Source organism: Neomonachus schauinslandi, chromosome 8, assembly GCF_002201575.2.
Source record: "Neomonachus schauinslandi chromosome 8, ASM220157v2, whole genome shotgun sequence".
Lineage (NCBI taxonomy): Eukaryota > Metazoa > Chordata > Mammalia > Carnivora > Phocidae > Neomonachus > Neomonachus schauinslandi.
In genome coordinates, this window is record NC_058410.1 from 14,581,607 (window position 1) to 14,598,308 (window position 16,702).

General features: G+C 35.8%; 1 protein-coding gene across 1 annotated transcript in view; it reads left to right on the top strand.

Annotated features, from left to right (window-relative positions):
- The window catches only part of LOC110583187 (nesprin-1-like), a 218,164-nt gene that overhangs the window by 161,544 nt on the left and 39,918 nt on the right, over positions 1 to 16,702 (top strand). The window contains exons 27-35 of the mRNA XM_021693239.1: positions 577 to 744; positions 2,420 to 2,590; positions 3,350 to 3,490; positions 7,422 to 7,582; positions 9,546 to 9,696; positions 12,812 to 13,039; positions 13,433 to 13,531; positions 15,112 to 15,299; positions 15,700 to 15,823. Of these exons, the coding sequence (XP_021548914.1) occupies positions 577 to 744; positions 2,420 to 2,590; positions 3,350 to 3,490; positions 7,422 to 7,582; positions 9,546 to 9,696; positions 12,812 to 13,039; positions 13,433 to 13,531; positions 15,112 to 15,299; positions 15,700 to 15,823 (1,431 nt within the window). The remainder of the gene's footprint in view (positions 1 to 576; positions 745 to 2,419; positions 2,591 to 3,349; positions 3,491 to 7,421; positions 7,583 to 9,545; positions 9,697 to 12,811; positions 13,040 to 13,432; positions 13,532 to 15,111; positions 15,300 to 15,699; positions 15,824 to 16,702) is intronic.

Here is a 16,702-nt window from a genome sequence, read left to right on the forward strand (position 1 = left end):
GAGCAATAGACTTTGAAAACAAAAGATGCTGGTGACCCTGGACTAGAGGAAGCAGAAATGAGATAGAAAATTCAGGGAAAAGAATTCACTAAAGAACCACAATATAATTGCTAACCAAAAATTAGCAATTATATTGTGTTTTATGTAAAAATATTGGAAGTGCATTTTTAACAAATACTCTTTATTCTTTTCATTTTTTCCCCTCCACAATTTTTTTCCTTACTTACTTTGAACAGGGTGGACTCAGCTTTATTACACTGCATTTTTATAATTTATGATTAAATTTTAGTCATGGGACTGTCATTAAAGGGATCCAGGAAATAAAATATACAGTATACCCATTTTCATTATCTTGCTTTGACTGCCAGGTTGAGTGGGCATAGAGCATGAGGCTTGCGATGCCCATAAATGGCTATGCCGTTTAATAATAACTAAATAAACCTCAAAAATATGAGAAAAAATAAAAGAGATCTGTGTATATATTTCAAGTTACTGAGATGGACTTTACACATATTCTTAGAATATTTACGATTACCTGAGCATCATATGAGTTATAATTTTTTCATGAAAATCTAGGTTGAAAAGATGTTAAGCAACTTCAGGGACTGTGTCCAGTACAAAGAAATAGTGAAAAGTTCCCTTGAAGAGTTAATTTCTGGCTCTAAAGAAGTCCAGGAGCAGGCTGAGAAGATCCTGGACACTGAAAATTTGTTTGAAGCACAGCAGTTACTTCTTCATCACCAGGTAGGATGCCCTTTCCCCAGGGTACTTATGCAAAGTTCGTTAGTCACTGGCAGAGCCAGAGAAGTAAAGACAACTGTATGTCCAAGAGTAAGGACAAAGGGAGGGAGGGATGCAGGGAGGAGTCCAGGTGACCTCTGTTCTCTGTTAAATATTAGCTATTTCAGAAGAGCCTATAAGATAAATTCTCAGCCTGAGTAATTTGATGCTATCAAAAAGTTCAAGGAATATTATGGAGAAAAAGTTGATTTAGCTATGAAAACCTTCATAAAACTAGCTCATTTGTCCTTTTCGTCACAGAGGAAGAAAGCGTAGAGATAAAATGCTCCATATTTGAGATCACTGTTCTTTGTCATTATGTTAAAATCCTGCTCTTCAATTTACAACTTCAAATACATCTCAGTTTGGAAAATTATAACTTACATGAAGTACCAGACTTTTCAGGATAGTATGCTCTTATGAAGGATTAGAACTAGAAATAAAGAAATTTTGGTACATGTATTGTAATAAACAATTTTAACCAACTTACTTATTTGCCAAACTCCATATAAGTAGAAGTATGATTTCAAATCAAATATTTTAATGACGGAATTCTAGCTAACATAATGTATAACAAAATGCTAGCTAATTTTATATATAATAATATATAAACATGGAAGTGGCATTAAAAGTGTATGTAAAAGAGCAGCCTCTAGGCTTTACAGATTTATTTAATAATTATAAAAAGACTATGGGTCCAAAAAATTAATGCTTGGTATTACCTTGTTCTCAATCATTGTAAAAGTTGTGTTTGGGTTTATCTAAGTCAGAGAAATATGTAATTACAGATATTTACATTAATATTTTAAAACTCTTCACAGTTCTTGGACCAGGTACTTGGTTATATGTCTGTGTTTACTTTGTGAAAATTCATATGGTATACACCTGAGATTTGTCTACCATTGTTTATACATTATACTTCAAGATAAAAAGTTTATTTTAAAACATAACTTTCCCCATATATCTCAGCAGGTTTATCATTCTGAATATACCCAGGAATTAAATCTCTTAGTATCAGCATTTTTACAGCATAAATGATAAAAAAATTTAGAGTTAGGGCTTCATGTTTTTATGCAGAAATAATTCTTGAAGGAGAATCATGTCAAATAAATATTTTTGTCAAATTCCTTCTGGAGTATTACACAAAATGCTAAATGTCTAAATTTGCATGCAGTTAGAACACCAATATCAAATTAATTATGTTGTTTACCATTAAAAACATAAAATATTTATAAATAATGCCCATTTTGACCAACATAGAGTCCCCACTGCCATTTTAACTGCTAACACATTAACTTTTTTTAAAGACTTTATTTATTTATTTATTTGAGAGAGAGAGAGCGCAAGCAGGGGTGGGGAGAAGGGGAGAGAGAGAGGGACAAGCAGACTCCCCACTGCCCACTGAGCAAGGAGCCCAACGGGGGACTCGACCCCAGAACCCTGAGATCATGACCTGAGCCGAAGGCAGAAGCTTAACCGACTGAGCCACCCAGGCGCCCCCATTCACATTAACTGTTAAAAGACAGTTTGGGCCCACGCTGCAGTGAGGTTGTACCTTTCTGTCCCTCTTTTAGACTGCAGGTGTTTCTGTCCTGCTTAGCCGCTCAGAGAGTAACATTTACACCCATCTGTTGTCCAGCAAAAGACAAAGAGGATTTCGGCAAGGAAGAGAGATGTGCAGCAAAATATAGCGCAGGCTCAGCAGGGCGAAGGTGGGCTGCCCGGCCAAGTCCGGGAGGAGCTGCGGAAGCTGGAGAGCACCCTGGACAGCATGGAGCACAGCAGAGAGAAGCAGGAACGCCGCATCCAGGTGGGAGACTGGAAGTCTAGGGCCCTGTTAACCTCCAGGTCACAGCTTACATCTCCCAACAGGAGCAAACATTGGTTCCCACCTCTAACACTCAAGCATTGTGTTAAGTATTGACATGAGTTATCTCTTTTAATCATCACATTAACCTTAGGAGATAGATACTATAATTAGCACATTTTGCCAGTGTGGAAGCTTCACAAGAAATAGTTGGAGGACTTTACCCAGAGTCACAGAGCAGTGATCAGTGATAAAGCCAGAATTTTAATCCACACTTGTTTGAATCCAGGAATTAACACTGGCTCATTTCACTTTTCTGGGAAGTCCAGCAGCCACACGTTTATGCTTTATTGTGATCTTGACACTTTTAAAAAGTTTTTGAATTCTTGCCACCTGCTCACTACCCACTCCCCTTCTTTCTCTTTCTCCCTTTTATTTTTTCTTTTTTTGAAAGAGACTGGGAGGCTCTTTTTTCCTTTATCCCTTATCCACATTTTAAGTAATATCTTTACATTCATAGGACTTTACAGCTGATAGAACACTCAGAGTGCTAGTCTACACATCCTCTTTTTTGTAGATGAATTGAAACACGGAGTGAAATTCTAACAGGAGACATTAGGATCATCTTTGTTCAGCATAACTATGTGAAATTTGAACAGAGTTAACTGGAGGTTGACAGCCTAACAAATGAGTGGAAATGTGAACAATATTTTTGACACATGTTGATAATTCATGACATGTTTATTTTTTTTTCAAATTTAGGTCACATTAAGAAAGTGGGAGCGATTTGAAACAAACAAAGAGACAGTGGTCAGATACCTTTTTCAAACAGGTTCCAGTCATGAGCGCTTCTTGAGTTTTAGCAGTTTGGAAAGTTTGTCTTCAGAATTGGAACAGACAAAGGTATATCAGTATGACCATACACTCCCTTGGTACTCATTATTCAGAAGCAAAACTGTGTTTCCATCCCTATTACCATTAATTATTATAATTATTCATTTAATCAATACTCTTTGTTTATTGAGCACCCACTCTTCAACACACTGGTCAAGTTGCTCAGGGGAATGAAATAAATAAGATTTAAACATCAAGAACCAAGAGAAATTTTTTATTAAAGTGGGAAGTGGTTAGTTCCCTCATAGATGAATACATTAAAAAAAAATCTTTCTGAAGGCAGTAATATTTTTAACTGAATCTTGAAGGGCAGGTAAGACATAGAAAAGCAGGGTGTGGGACAAAACATGAGCATTCCTATAATGGGAAATGGCATGAAATATGAGAGTGTATGGAGATTCTGTTTTAAGGCAGAAAAATGGAAGTACAGTTGTAAAGGAAAGTTGGGCCATATTACAAAGACACTGGAAGGTCTAGGCAACATGGAACCCTTAAAGGTTTTTAAGAAAAAGAATCACATGATCAGAGCTGTACTTTAGGGAGATGCATTTTTTTTAAAAAGATTTATTTATTTATATATTTGAGGGAGAGAGAGAGAGAGTGCATGTGCAAGCAGGGGAAGGACAGAGGGACAGGGAGAGAGAGAGAGAATCCTCTAGCAGACTCCCCGCTGAGCATGGAGCCCGACTCGGGGCTCCATCCCAGGACCCTAACTAAGATCACGACCTGAGCCAAAATCAAGAGTCGCCGTTCAACCAACTGAACCACCCAGGTGCCCCTAGAGAGATACATTTTTAAGCAGTGTAGAAAATTGAAAGGGTGAAATACCGGTGTCATGGGATCCAATTAGAAAGTTATTGCATGTGTGTATTAATATGGACATGAATTAGGGCAATGGGGATGGCAGTGGGAACAGATGCAAGAGATAGAGAGTAAAGGAAAGGAAGATATCCAAGGTTCTGAGCCTGACAGATGCAATGGGAATGAGACAGGAACTTGAAGGAGTGCCTGTCAGTTGAGGAAGAAGACAGACTGAGTTTGGAACAAATTGAGGTTGAGGCTCCAGTGGGACATCTAACAGATAATATTTAGTAGCCTATAAGCCCAAACACCTTAGGCAGTTAGAGCAGACCAAAACATTGAAGCATTTAGAGAGTTGTACAAGTTCTTTTGGTTCCTTTTGTACATGTTTTGGGTTTATAGAAATGACTGAGTTAATACAGAAATATGTTGGCCAATGAATAAGAAAGACTCATATATGTTGGCCAATGAATAAGAAAGACTCATATCCATTGGTTAGTAACCTTCAGCAAGTAAACCTCTGTGCTGCTTTTTTCTTACCAGTAACAGGCTTCTCTGTCTCTCATACTGCCAATTTTGTATTATCTCTCCAGTATTAACTCACTGAAGAATTTGAAGTCTTATAAAGTCACAGAATTTTTCAATTCTGTATGATTTTCATCAGCCATTTAAATAAAACATTGTTTTTAATTTTAATTTTAATTATGTTATGTATTAAAAATATATCAGGTGTCTTTTATAAATACAAACAGATTTATTGGGTTAATTATCATCTGGGTGTTCCACCCAGGTTCCATCCAGTGTTTCTGATACCTTGTGGTTCTGATCCCTTTGAATTTGTTTATCAGCGGTAGATGAAGCAAATGTAACCTTTTTAGTCTATTAAAATTTTCCTTAGCTAATAATCTTGCACACTTTGGGATTGGTTTAATAATGTGAGCTAACATATATACTGCTCTCACCACTTGATGTTTATCATCTTCTTTAATCTCCAAAACAATCCTAAGAAATAGGTGTCATTATGAATCCTATTATATAAAGGAGGAAATATAAGGTACAAAGTTTTTTTTAATGATTTTATCCAATATCTCAGGATTACTAGCTGGTGAGGTTGGGATTCAAACCTAAGAGGTCTGAGCCCAGAGCACACACCTTTAGGCACTAGATTTTTGATTGAAAAACTGAGCTACTTTACTGTTTCTGTATGTTGTTGCACAAGCACATGTAATCTAGAATAATTGTTCTCTACTTCTTTGCTGGCCTTAGAGATAAAGCCTTATAACAGTCTTCTTTTTTTTTTTTAAAGACATTATTCATTTATTTGACACAGAGAGAGAGATGGTGAGAGAGAGCACAAGCAGGGAGAGCAGCAGGCAGAGGGAGAAGGAGAAGCAGGCTCCCTGCTGAGCAAGGAGTCAGACGCAGGGCTTGACTTGAGCTGAGCCGCCCAACTGACTGAGCCACCCTGGCGCCCCTTATAACATTATTCTATTTTGCTTCAATTTGGTTTTTATCAACATCATTCTGTCCTTTGAATTCCTCTGCATTGCGCTTTCCCCATACCTAGCTCTTACGGAAGGCTCTTAGAGTGAACATATATAAGCATTTTCAGACATAACTCTACTTTCTCCATGATTTTTCTGAGCTCTGGGAAACACTAGGGGGAAAAATACTATTTTACACTTCTGATTCTGTTCTGATTCTCTTCACAAATGAATCCACCATGACTATAAGTTCATCCCAGCAACAGTGGATGCTTATAACCACAGAATTTAATGTGACATTGGCAAATACCGATATTTAAGATATTATAAATCTATCATGAAAAGGAAGCTGTACTTACCCGTTTTTATTCTATCAAATTACTGGGTACTTCTCTGAAGTAATGTTGATATTTCTATGAGGACTTTAAGTCTTTCAAACGTGAAGATACAATAGTATTATGTAGTAACTATCTTACATGGCATAATGTAATAATTCTGGGAGATGCTCTGTGGGAAGAGGTGGCTGTTAGAAGTCTTACCTTTGAAAATATTTACTTTGGATTTCTTCATTACCTATTTTGGAGAGTGGAGTTCTGATCAAAATTTAAACCTCCCATGAGTGTCTCTTACATGAGAAAAAATGAGACACTAAGCTATTTTTTTTAACACAAGATTATCTCTGGAGTTGGCTTTTTAAATTCAGTTTTCAATACATTTACCTGACAAAATCCAGGTAACAGCTAAAATTTACCAGTGCATCACCCATATTAAATTCATTTTTGAATTGAAGTAGTTCACTATTAATGAAAATCAGTGTGTGAATTTTATGAACCGTTTTGTCCTCAATTTTATGTGAGGGACATAAAAAAAGCAATAATAGGTACCTGCTAGAGTGCCAGGCACTTAAAAATGAAATTGCTAATGAGATGCTAACTACAACCTTACAAGAAAAGCATTGCTATCTGCATTTTATATGAAAGTCAGAAAAATAAGTCACCAAAGTCACACAACTAGTAATTAGCAAATCTAGAGTTCTAGTCCAGGTTTGACTGGTTAAAAACTTATCTTCTTTTCATGTAGTATAGGTATATAGTGAATAAGATTTAACAGCATTAAGATCAGATTATCTCTCTTTTCAGGGAACTAGTTAACAATATGTTTCTTTATAGGTAAATATCAGTGATACACTGTATTGACTAAAATATTCTTCAATTAAATAAAAATATTCATATTAATTGGCCTAGAAATCTCTTAATATCTATGTTTGAAAAAAAAAATCAGTCACTATTAATCACTGCCCGGATGGGGCCTAACATATTTGTGGATAAGTTAAATTATTATAATGCAGCTCAGAATTCTAAGCAATAAACCCAAACCGGGAAACAAAGGAAAAAGATTTTTGTGAGAATTGCTGGGTAACTATGAAGGTAGATATCTGACTGTGTATATAAAACGAAAATAATCTAGTGAGGTATTTATTCTGATCATGATGAAAATAAGTCTGTCTTATTACCGAGACTATTATATACTAAAATTCATGCATGTATGAATCTATCTAGCCATCCATCTATTCTAGTAAGTAAGTATATGCAGTTTATTTGAGGGCAGAATTTAATAAAAGATGCCTTCCTAACAATTATAATCTCTTTTTCTAGGAGTTTTCTAAACGAACAGAAGGTATTGCAGTCCAGGCTGAAAATCTTGTGAAGGAAGCTTCTGAGATACCACTTGGTCCCAAGAATAAGCAGCTGCTTCAGCAGCAGGCCAAGTCAATCAAAGAGCAAGTCAAAAAATTAGAAGACACACTTGAAGAAGAGTATGTGCTTGACAAGTCCTAAACTTTCTTCTCTGAGATAAAGTTTCATACAGTTTTTCCTGTATATTGTATTCAAAACATTCCTTTAAAATCTCAAAGTGTCTGTGTATTTCAGCATGTTTTGAGGAAGCAACTCACAGTTCAAAAGAAAGTATCACCAAGACAGAAACCATTGTTTATATAACAGAGCAGAAAAATATAAGGGATGTGGTTTTTGCATTGTAAACTGACTATGTTCATGAGAAAGCCATATCTATTAAATTCTGTGGCCTTCATACAATCTCAAAAAAGAACCAATATTTAAAATAATTTTTTTACTGTATTGTTCTGCTGTCACCAGTTAGAGGGAAGAAGAGATATTTTGGTTGTGTAGATGCTGGGCCTAAATATGTGTGACATAGACCAAGTGTCTCCATCTCCAAGAAGCTCTCAGAGCTTGTTTATTATAGTGCCTCAATATTCGAGTTGTCACTGATTGATATACTGTTTCCAAAAATTAACTTCAAAAATTTATTTTACTTTTCAACATTTAATATTTGTTTATCTAAAAAGAAAGAAAAAATAGTTTGGCCTATGGTATGCTATTATGTGCAAAACAAACACAAAAAGAAATTTGGAGAGGATAGATATATGAAGATAGGGCCAATGTTCCTCAACATAATATGGCTTCACATTTTTATTAAAGATTCTTTACTGGCAAATCACCAACACATATTATTCTTAAGCTATAGGACATAATTTCTAAGGTGGATTTTAAAATGTAAAATTTGTTTTTAATGTTAGTAACGCCTTGAAATTAACATTGTACATTTGCCTAAACTTTAAAATTTGTTAAATAATTTAAAGGAAATTATGACTTAAAACTTTGAGAACTTTATATTAAATATTATCCATCAAGTTATGGAAATAATGAAACTTAGAGTTTATTAGAAAAGAAGCTACTTTTATTAGAAATATCCATTTGAATCTATTTCATTTGAAAACTTGCAATATAACTTAGCTTGCATTACCTGTACCGATGAGAGCATTAGGCACATCCAGGGTATACCTTTGAGACTGCAATATTAATCTGACATTCAATGATGCCATTGCTTTCTTCTTGATGTCTTCAAGTGCCTTTTGGTAAACAGGGAAATTCTTTCATTTTTTTTTTTTAACCCAAGGACGTATCAGTTCAATGATATACTGTTAGTTTCTTAGTCTTTTTCTAAATGAAAGCCATAATCACATGGTTATATACACATACAAATTGGACATCTATAGTTGAAATTTTGTTTACTAGATTTATAACAAATAAAGCCCAATTTTCTAAAAGCAGTTAGGGTGCTCATGTACAAGATGTATAAGACTCTTTTGGAATCAAGACTGGACCAACATTGAAGAATAGCTGAAATCGTTATAGATTATAAATTGTAGGATTAACTCTAATGATAGAAACAGTTCCTGTAAGGCAGCATGGGATTCAGACTACAAGCTCTCTTGACTCATAAAGGTGCATTTTATAAAGATCTTTGAGTATAGAGCATCCCTGCAGTATCTCTGCTCTGAGAGCAAAAGGACCTTGTCCACAAAAGCAAGACTGCTGAAAGACTCTGTGTACTGGAATCTATGTGGGCAGCTTATTAAAAGTCCTGGCAGCTACTGGTCACATGCAGAGTTTACCTAGATTATACCTGGATTCAAACCCCTTTGGACCCAGCTATATTTTGTTCGAAGCACAGTTCCATTCATAACATAGTGTAGATACTACCTCGTTAAATGCTCATTCTCAGAGGAGATAGATAGGAAGACTGGAGGACTAACTACTCAGATCAAATGTGCATTTTTTCCTGTTCCAATAGTTTCAATTTTGACATGGTCACAAATGCCTTTGCTATCTTTTCATCTGGTGATTTAAAGGAAAATGTATTGTTGTTTTCTATTAAAATACTGCATTTTATTTACTTAATTTGGTTAATTTTAGTATTAAAACCATGGAAATGGTGAAAAACAAGTGGGATCATTTTGGCAATAATTTTGAGACCCTGTCCATCTGGATAACTGAGAAAGAAAAAGAACTCAATGCCTTGGAAACTTCGTCATCTGCCATGGACATGCAAATCCACCAGATTAAGGTGACCTGCTCACACGTTACATTTATAATCCATGTCTAGCTTTTAAGAACTCCTTTCTTACATTTCATCAAATGCTAGTTGGCCCCACGATAAATCTTTCATTGCTATGTGACTCTATTAAAATTCAATTCACACAAAATGCTGAGCTGAGAGGTCTTGATTGATATCGGGCAATACTTTATAGTTGGAATTATGTATTAATATTTTCTGACTTATGCATTCTAAGTCAGTATTGTGTGCAATATCATTAAAATGTTTTTATGGTTACATTATTCTTTTCCTTGATTTTGAATTAACCCCATTGGAGTGTTCTGTTGATTCATCTATACAACACGAAATGTATTCATCACCTACAATTGTACTTTATAAGTGTTACTCAAATGTCTGGCTCAAGTATTAGTGGCATTTACCCTCACAAACCACAGGGAGGAGCAATTAATTTCTTTAGGTGAAGACATCAGACTGCTGCTTAAATGCTTTCATTTAGGATGACCTTTGGGCACAGACTGAGATGCTCTGATACTTTAGCTCTCCCAACTCTAAAATGACTACGTGCATAGACTGTCATTGTTCACTTCATTCAAATAGTTTAAGAAAAAATGGACTGAAAGAAATGAATTCTCTTTCATTTATAGTTTTTACACAACACACTTTCAAAATGCAGCCACTTTTTCTATCTAATCTCATTTTTTTTTTGAATGGGAAAACCCTCTGAAATTAATTTAATTTCATTCAATTAAAAATAGTAAAATAAATGCCAAGGTATTTCACATTATTGCTCAGAACAAGTCATTACCATGTGCACAGTGGAAGGGTGCTTTGTCTCTTAGCTATGATTACATTGCTGTGCAGATTATCTTGGTTTATCCTACATCTTTTGCAGTCAAGGATACATGGAATCTGGTATATGGAGTCTGCTTATGTCTTGTGTGGTATGCTAGGGAAAATAGATGTCAACCCACTAAGGAATATTCATGATATATGTTTAATCTCAAACTGTTTTTAAAAGTTGTCATTTGATCATTTCACTACATCCTAAGTAAACAAAGAATAGCACATTTAAATAGCTTTATCAAAAATTTTCTTTCAAAAAATTTTGGCACACACTTTTTAATGTGTTTATTCTTGCTATAATTCATTTTTATTATTGTTTAAACCTTAATGCAATTCCAGGACTTCTGAAATATATCAGTGATCAACTGTCATCGCCTCTTTACTCTTAGGGAAACAAAATGATTACACAATTAATTTTTAAATATATAAACATTCAATTGTAGATTTCCATGCCATTAGACTAGAAATACATTTTAATATTCCAATGTAGTATTTTGAAACATCTAAAATGTATTAAATGAATATGAATAGTAGGAAAAAAGTTTTTGCTAGAAATAAGCAGAGATGGTGCGGAATACACTAGTACTGTGAAATTTAGGCTAATAGGTTCATGTTCTATTTCCACACAGAAGACCACATTATAGGAAATATTAGAAATAAGGTACCACTTGTCATAGAGTTTCACTTTAAAACAACCTTAGGATTAAAATTAATGAAGTATTTGCCTTGTGAAGACATTTATCGATAAGCCCACTTTTATTCTTCATTACATCCTACTCTAAATTGACTGATTTTCTTATTCTTAATTGATAATTTACAAATGATAAGAACATACACTGGGTTCATCTTCCATCTTCCCTTTTTGGATTAGAATCCAACAATATGATTACATAGTTTGCATTTATGAATTTGTTGGTAACATGTATTAATTACTCTAAAAACTAAGAAATTTTGTCTTATTTAAGATTGCTTCACTGAGGTTTTGCAAGCACCTAGAACAATTTTGGCACATAGCAGACACCAAGTATATATTTGTTGAATTTATGAGTAATTTTTCTAAAAAAATATCATCTTGAAAAACAAAAAAGAAAGGTTGTATTCATGTTCAAATAACAAATATCTATTAGATATACCACTAGTCATGCATATGAAAAATAAAAATAAATAAGTGATGAACTCCTGGCACTAACCTAAATTATTTCTGATTGTCTCATCTAGACAGAAGTTATTTCTGACTAGGTAGTCTCATGTAGACATAAGTCACACATTTTTTTTTCCTACGGTAACAGTATTCTCCATTTAAATTATTCAAAACTGAGACTTGTCTGAATTTTTGGCTTTATTTGATTAGAAGATTTGGCTCTTTTTCTCAGAGAAATCATTTTCATTCTCTTATGCATAAATAAGCCTCTGTGTTTATGACAGGCATGCCTCCTTCTCCCCACACACATTCTTAGTGTCTTTCAGTACTTTTCATGTGTTGACTAATATATAAAGTGTCATCCTGCTCCAAAAGGAAATGATAGTTTGTAGGTTTTTCACTGTAAGCCCCCAGCTAATGAGTAAAGCAGTGGTTCAAAGCAGCATCAGCTGGACCAACATCACCTGGGTATTAGAAATGCAAAGTCTTGGCCTCACCTTAGACCTGCTGAGCCTGAGTCCCTCAGGATGGGGACCAGGTGATCTTAACGTATTCCAAATTTGGAAAACACTGGCATAAAGACAATAAATTTGAAAAGACTGGTTTTAGATTAGAGTGGAATCCGAAAAGCTTTTAGTTTGGTAAATATGAAATACTCAGCTACATTTGAGAAAAATTAAATGAATGTCAGCATTAGCATTTCTATGAGTTACTGGGGCACACTGCTTCCCAGATCAGCTGGTAAAAGGTGTGACTCATAGGATAAGCAGGGCATTCTCTTTACCTTTAGAGATACTTCTTGTTTGGTAAAACATGAAATACAAAAATGAAAAATATGAAATACAGGGACATCTCCCTGCTTGCTTCTCTACAACAGGGGTAGCTCTTTCTCTTTATTTTCTATGCTCCTAGCACGACCACCATCACTTCGTATTTTCCATTGTCTGCATATCTCTCCTCCCCAAATAAGGTCAGGAAACATATGGTGTTTGTTCATAGCTGCTCTCTAATGGTCCAAGTATGTTGAAATTTCAGCTAAGAAGACCCCCTCCTGATTTTCTCTCTGTGCAGATAATCTATTATTTCAGGAAGACAAGCTTGCCCAGCCTACATTGTCATTTTTCTTATTTTAAATATTAGGTCGCAATTCAGGAAATAGAAAGCAAGATCAGCAGCATTACAGAATTAGAAGAAGAAGCTCAGTCTTTCGCTCAGTTTGTCACCACTGGAGAATCTGCTCGAATCAAAGCCAAGCTGACACAAATAAGAAGGTACTGGGAAGAACTCAGAGAGCATGCACAGTGTTTGGAAGGAAAAATCCTGGGACATTTATCTCAGCAGCAAAAGTTTGAAGAGACTCTTAGAAAGGTAAGGATGGGTCCATGCATGTGAAAGTTATTATTTCCTATTGCATTTATAATGAAATGCAATAAGGAGTCCAGAAATAGTGGACTAAGGGAAGACACAATTTGCTAATCATTTACCAAGTTGTCAGTGATGACTAAGTTCTTAATTATTCATGATACCTTTTTTGAGGGAATATAAAAATGTCATTATGCATTGTGCTCAGATAGGCATTAAGGCTTACCTATTCCTTTCAAATAATAGGACACATTGATTTTAGATTTTTTAAAATATGTATGTTTTAATCATTTTATTGAAAGTTATCCAAAAAGATAAGCATGCTGCTTCCTCGGTAACTTTTTCTGCCTTGATGTACATTTTTCCCACCATTATCTTTATATTTCACTAATGTTTTAGATCCAGAAGTCTGTGTCTGAGTTTGAGGATAAACTTGCTGATCCAATTAAAATATGTTCTTCAGCCACAGAAACATACAAAGTTCTCCAAGAACATATGGTAAGAGGAATTTGATAATTCCTGCTAGAAAACATAGTAAATATTTTTATGACGGTTAAAATTAAAAGGATTTTTATGTTACTTGAGGAATGACATAGATCAAACATGTTCATATAACACAAGAAATACAAGTGTGCAAATAAGTTTTTATTAAAAATGCCTATTAAAGGAGTATTCATTTACAGTATTTCTTTCTCATACTTAGGATGTGTGACGTTTTCTGATTTTAGCTTTAGTAAATTCTGTTACTTCTTGTGAGCATTATAAAAAATTAAGTGTGCATAAAAACATACATGTGCATGGCAGATTTTAGATTTTTTTTTAACCCACAACAGTCAGATGTACAAGGAATATGTCCTCACTAACCTTTTACCAATGACTAGCTTTTTTGGTCTGCTGCCTGAACTGGTGACTACTGTGGGATGTTCGCAGAGCAGTGGATGCCTTTGATGTGATTTAGGGAAAGGAGCAAATAGGGAGAATCAGGCACAGAGAAAAACTAAAAAGAAATGTGTTAATAAAAAAAAATATCTGTTACCCCTATATATATGTGCATGTGTGCCGAGGGAGGGGGCTGCCGTGATAGAAAGCAAAGAGTTGACAAAGGCACATCTGGAAAGGGGAGTGGAATTTGTATCATTTGAATACTTACAACAAGAATGTGGGCCCCTGGGTGGCTCCTTTGGTTAAGCGCCTTCGTCTCAGGTCACGATCTCAGGGTCCTGGGATCGAGCCCTGTGTTAGGCTCCCTGCTCAATGGGCCATGGGGAGTCTGCTTCTCCCTCTCCCTTTCCCTCTGCCCCTCCCCCCCTGCTTGTGCTCTTTCTCTCCGTCTCAAATAAATAAATAAAATCTTTTAAAAAATGCATTTTTGTGCTACTTAGGTTATGTTTTTAAATACCCAAAACTTGAGGAAAAGTAGGAAAACTGAATTTCATGGAATTATTTTAATAGTTTACTAAGTTAATAATTGAGTACTATTTTATCTAGTATTTAGGTTTCGTAAAGCAAATTATTTTTCTCTGTCTTGATTGTGTGATCTCTAAAATGAGGAAAATGAAAGAACATAACTCTTAAGATTCTTATGAAGATCAAATGAGTTACTATATGTAATGCACGTAACATAGTACCTGCCACATTCTGAAGCACTATTATTATTATTATTATCATTATTATTATTATCACTGATTCCTGATAGCAGCTATGCCAGCCATAACACTCCCCATATTTTTTTTATAGAGATTACAGCATGTTACATATAGGTCTTTAAATTAAGTGGAGTTTTTTTTTTAAATATATATTTGGTATTAAAGGAATAATAGTTTTCACAAATTATCTGAATCATGAAGGGAGAGTTGAAATTATTCAGATATGTGGCAATAAATTCTTATTTGGGGAAGAGCCTTTCCATTTTCGTTTTTGATTTCTGCATTCATGAAGGAACTGTCCTCACTTTGGCTATGTCTCGCTGAAGATCATGGACTGAGGGAAAATTTTTAGTGATAATGGGTCTCAAAGAAAACTGTCGGCCCCATTTCTTGATGCTGTGCTTTCTTTGCGCACCTTTTGCCTCCGGTTAGGATCTCTGCCAGGCCCTGGAGGTGCTGCGCAGTGCGGTGGCCACCACCTCAGCCAGTGCCCAGAAGGTCGCCAACAGAAGCTCCTCCATTCAGGAGGCATCAGCCCTGCAGGTGAGGTACAAGGAGACACAGACTCGGGCCAAGGAGAGGCAGACTGTGCTGGAGAACCTGCTGGCCCACTGGCAGAGGTGAGATGCCTTCCTTCCCGAGTTGGCAGCATGGATTTCAACTGCCACTCTTAAGTAGGAAATTCTGGACCAGCTGTTGGGAAATAATCATCCCAGATGTAAAACGCATCATCAACTCATGTGTCTAGCATGGGAAGATCTTGTTGGTCTTTGTCAGAAGATGAAGATCTCTAAAGTGGAGAGGATGTGTATGTATCTTTCATATGACATAGATATAAACACAGGTACAAATACAGGTATGAACGTGAAAGGAATGTTCTTTTTACCTTCACATCTAGGAATAAGATAACCAACATTGTATTATTCATAATGGTTAGTGTTGGACCTCCAACTTTGGAAGCATTTCATTTTCTGGCATGATAATTTTGACAAATTTTTCTCTCACCTCTGCTTTCTTTAGGCTAGAGAAAGAATTATCAACCTTTTTAACCTGGTTAGAGCGGTGTGAAGCAATAGCCAGTTCCCCAGAAATGGACATTTCTGCAGACAGAGTCAAAGTGGAGAGTGAACTTCAATCAATACAGGCAAGTTCAAGTTCAAACTCCCTCCTTCTTTGACTTTGAGGGTTTCCCACACTCTTGGTTCTCAACAACTTTCTAGTCTATTGCACACTGACATTCTACATTAATCTCCCAAAAAGTTGCTCCTCGGAAACTCCTCAGAAACAGTGACTGTTTCCTGCCCTGAGGATAAAGAGCCATCCTCAGTCCACACTGAGGAAAAAAGTTCTTATCTTTTTATAAATATGCTGTGAAGTGTTCTAAGAGGGGAAGTCACAGCTCCTTTTCTGAAAAAGGACACAAAGATATCTGGCCATATAAAAGTGTTCCTACACATCCCTACACAGAGAGTAAGTGTTATACAGGTTAGAGGACCAGGAGGAGGCTGAAGCCTCTGCGACATCCACATCCGGGCACAGTGTCTGCCAAGCTGCCTCCCACTGGGTTCTGAACATTCCTTGTCCATCCCCATATTCCAGCTTTGTGTGTTTTGTCCTGCTTGGCTTAAGTCCCTGTTCTGCCTTGTGGCCCTTCCTGCCATCCATTGGCTGTGTGACCCTTCCTTGGAAACCTTCAGCATCTTTGCTTATATCACACATGTGGCCTCATTAAGGAGGGGGAGAAAGCATCCTGACAAGCATCTACTATGTGCCATGCTACACTATCATCCCATTTAATACCATGTTATGTTGTTAGCTGTCTATATGTATTTACCTCTTATCTCTTATTAGATAGGAACCACAACTTTTATGCATCACTCACAGCACCTTACAGTTCATTGCCTGATTAAAAATAAGTCATTCTGTTGCATGAAAACAAAGTGAAGAACTCTTAAGTTCCCAAGTTTGGCCTAATATAGTCTCTAAATGAAGAAGGAGACCACATTTCTGGTACCCAGAATTG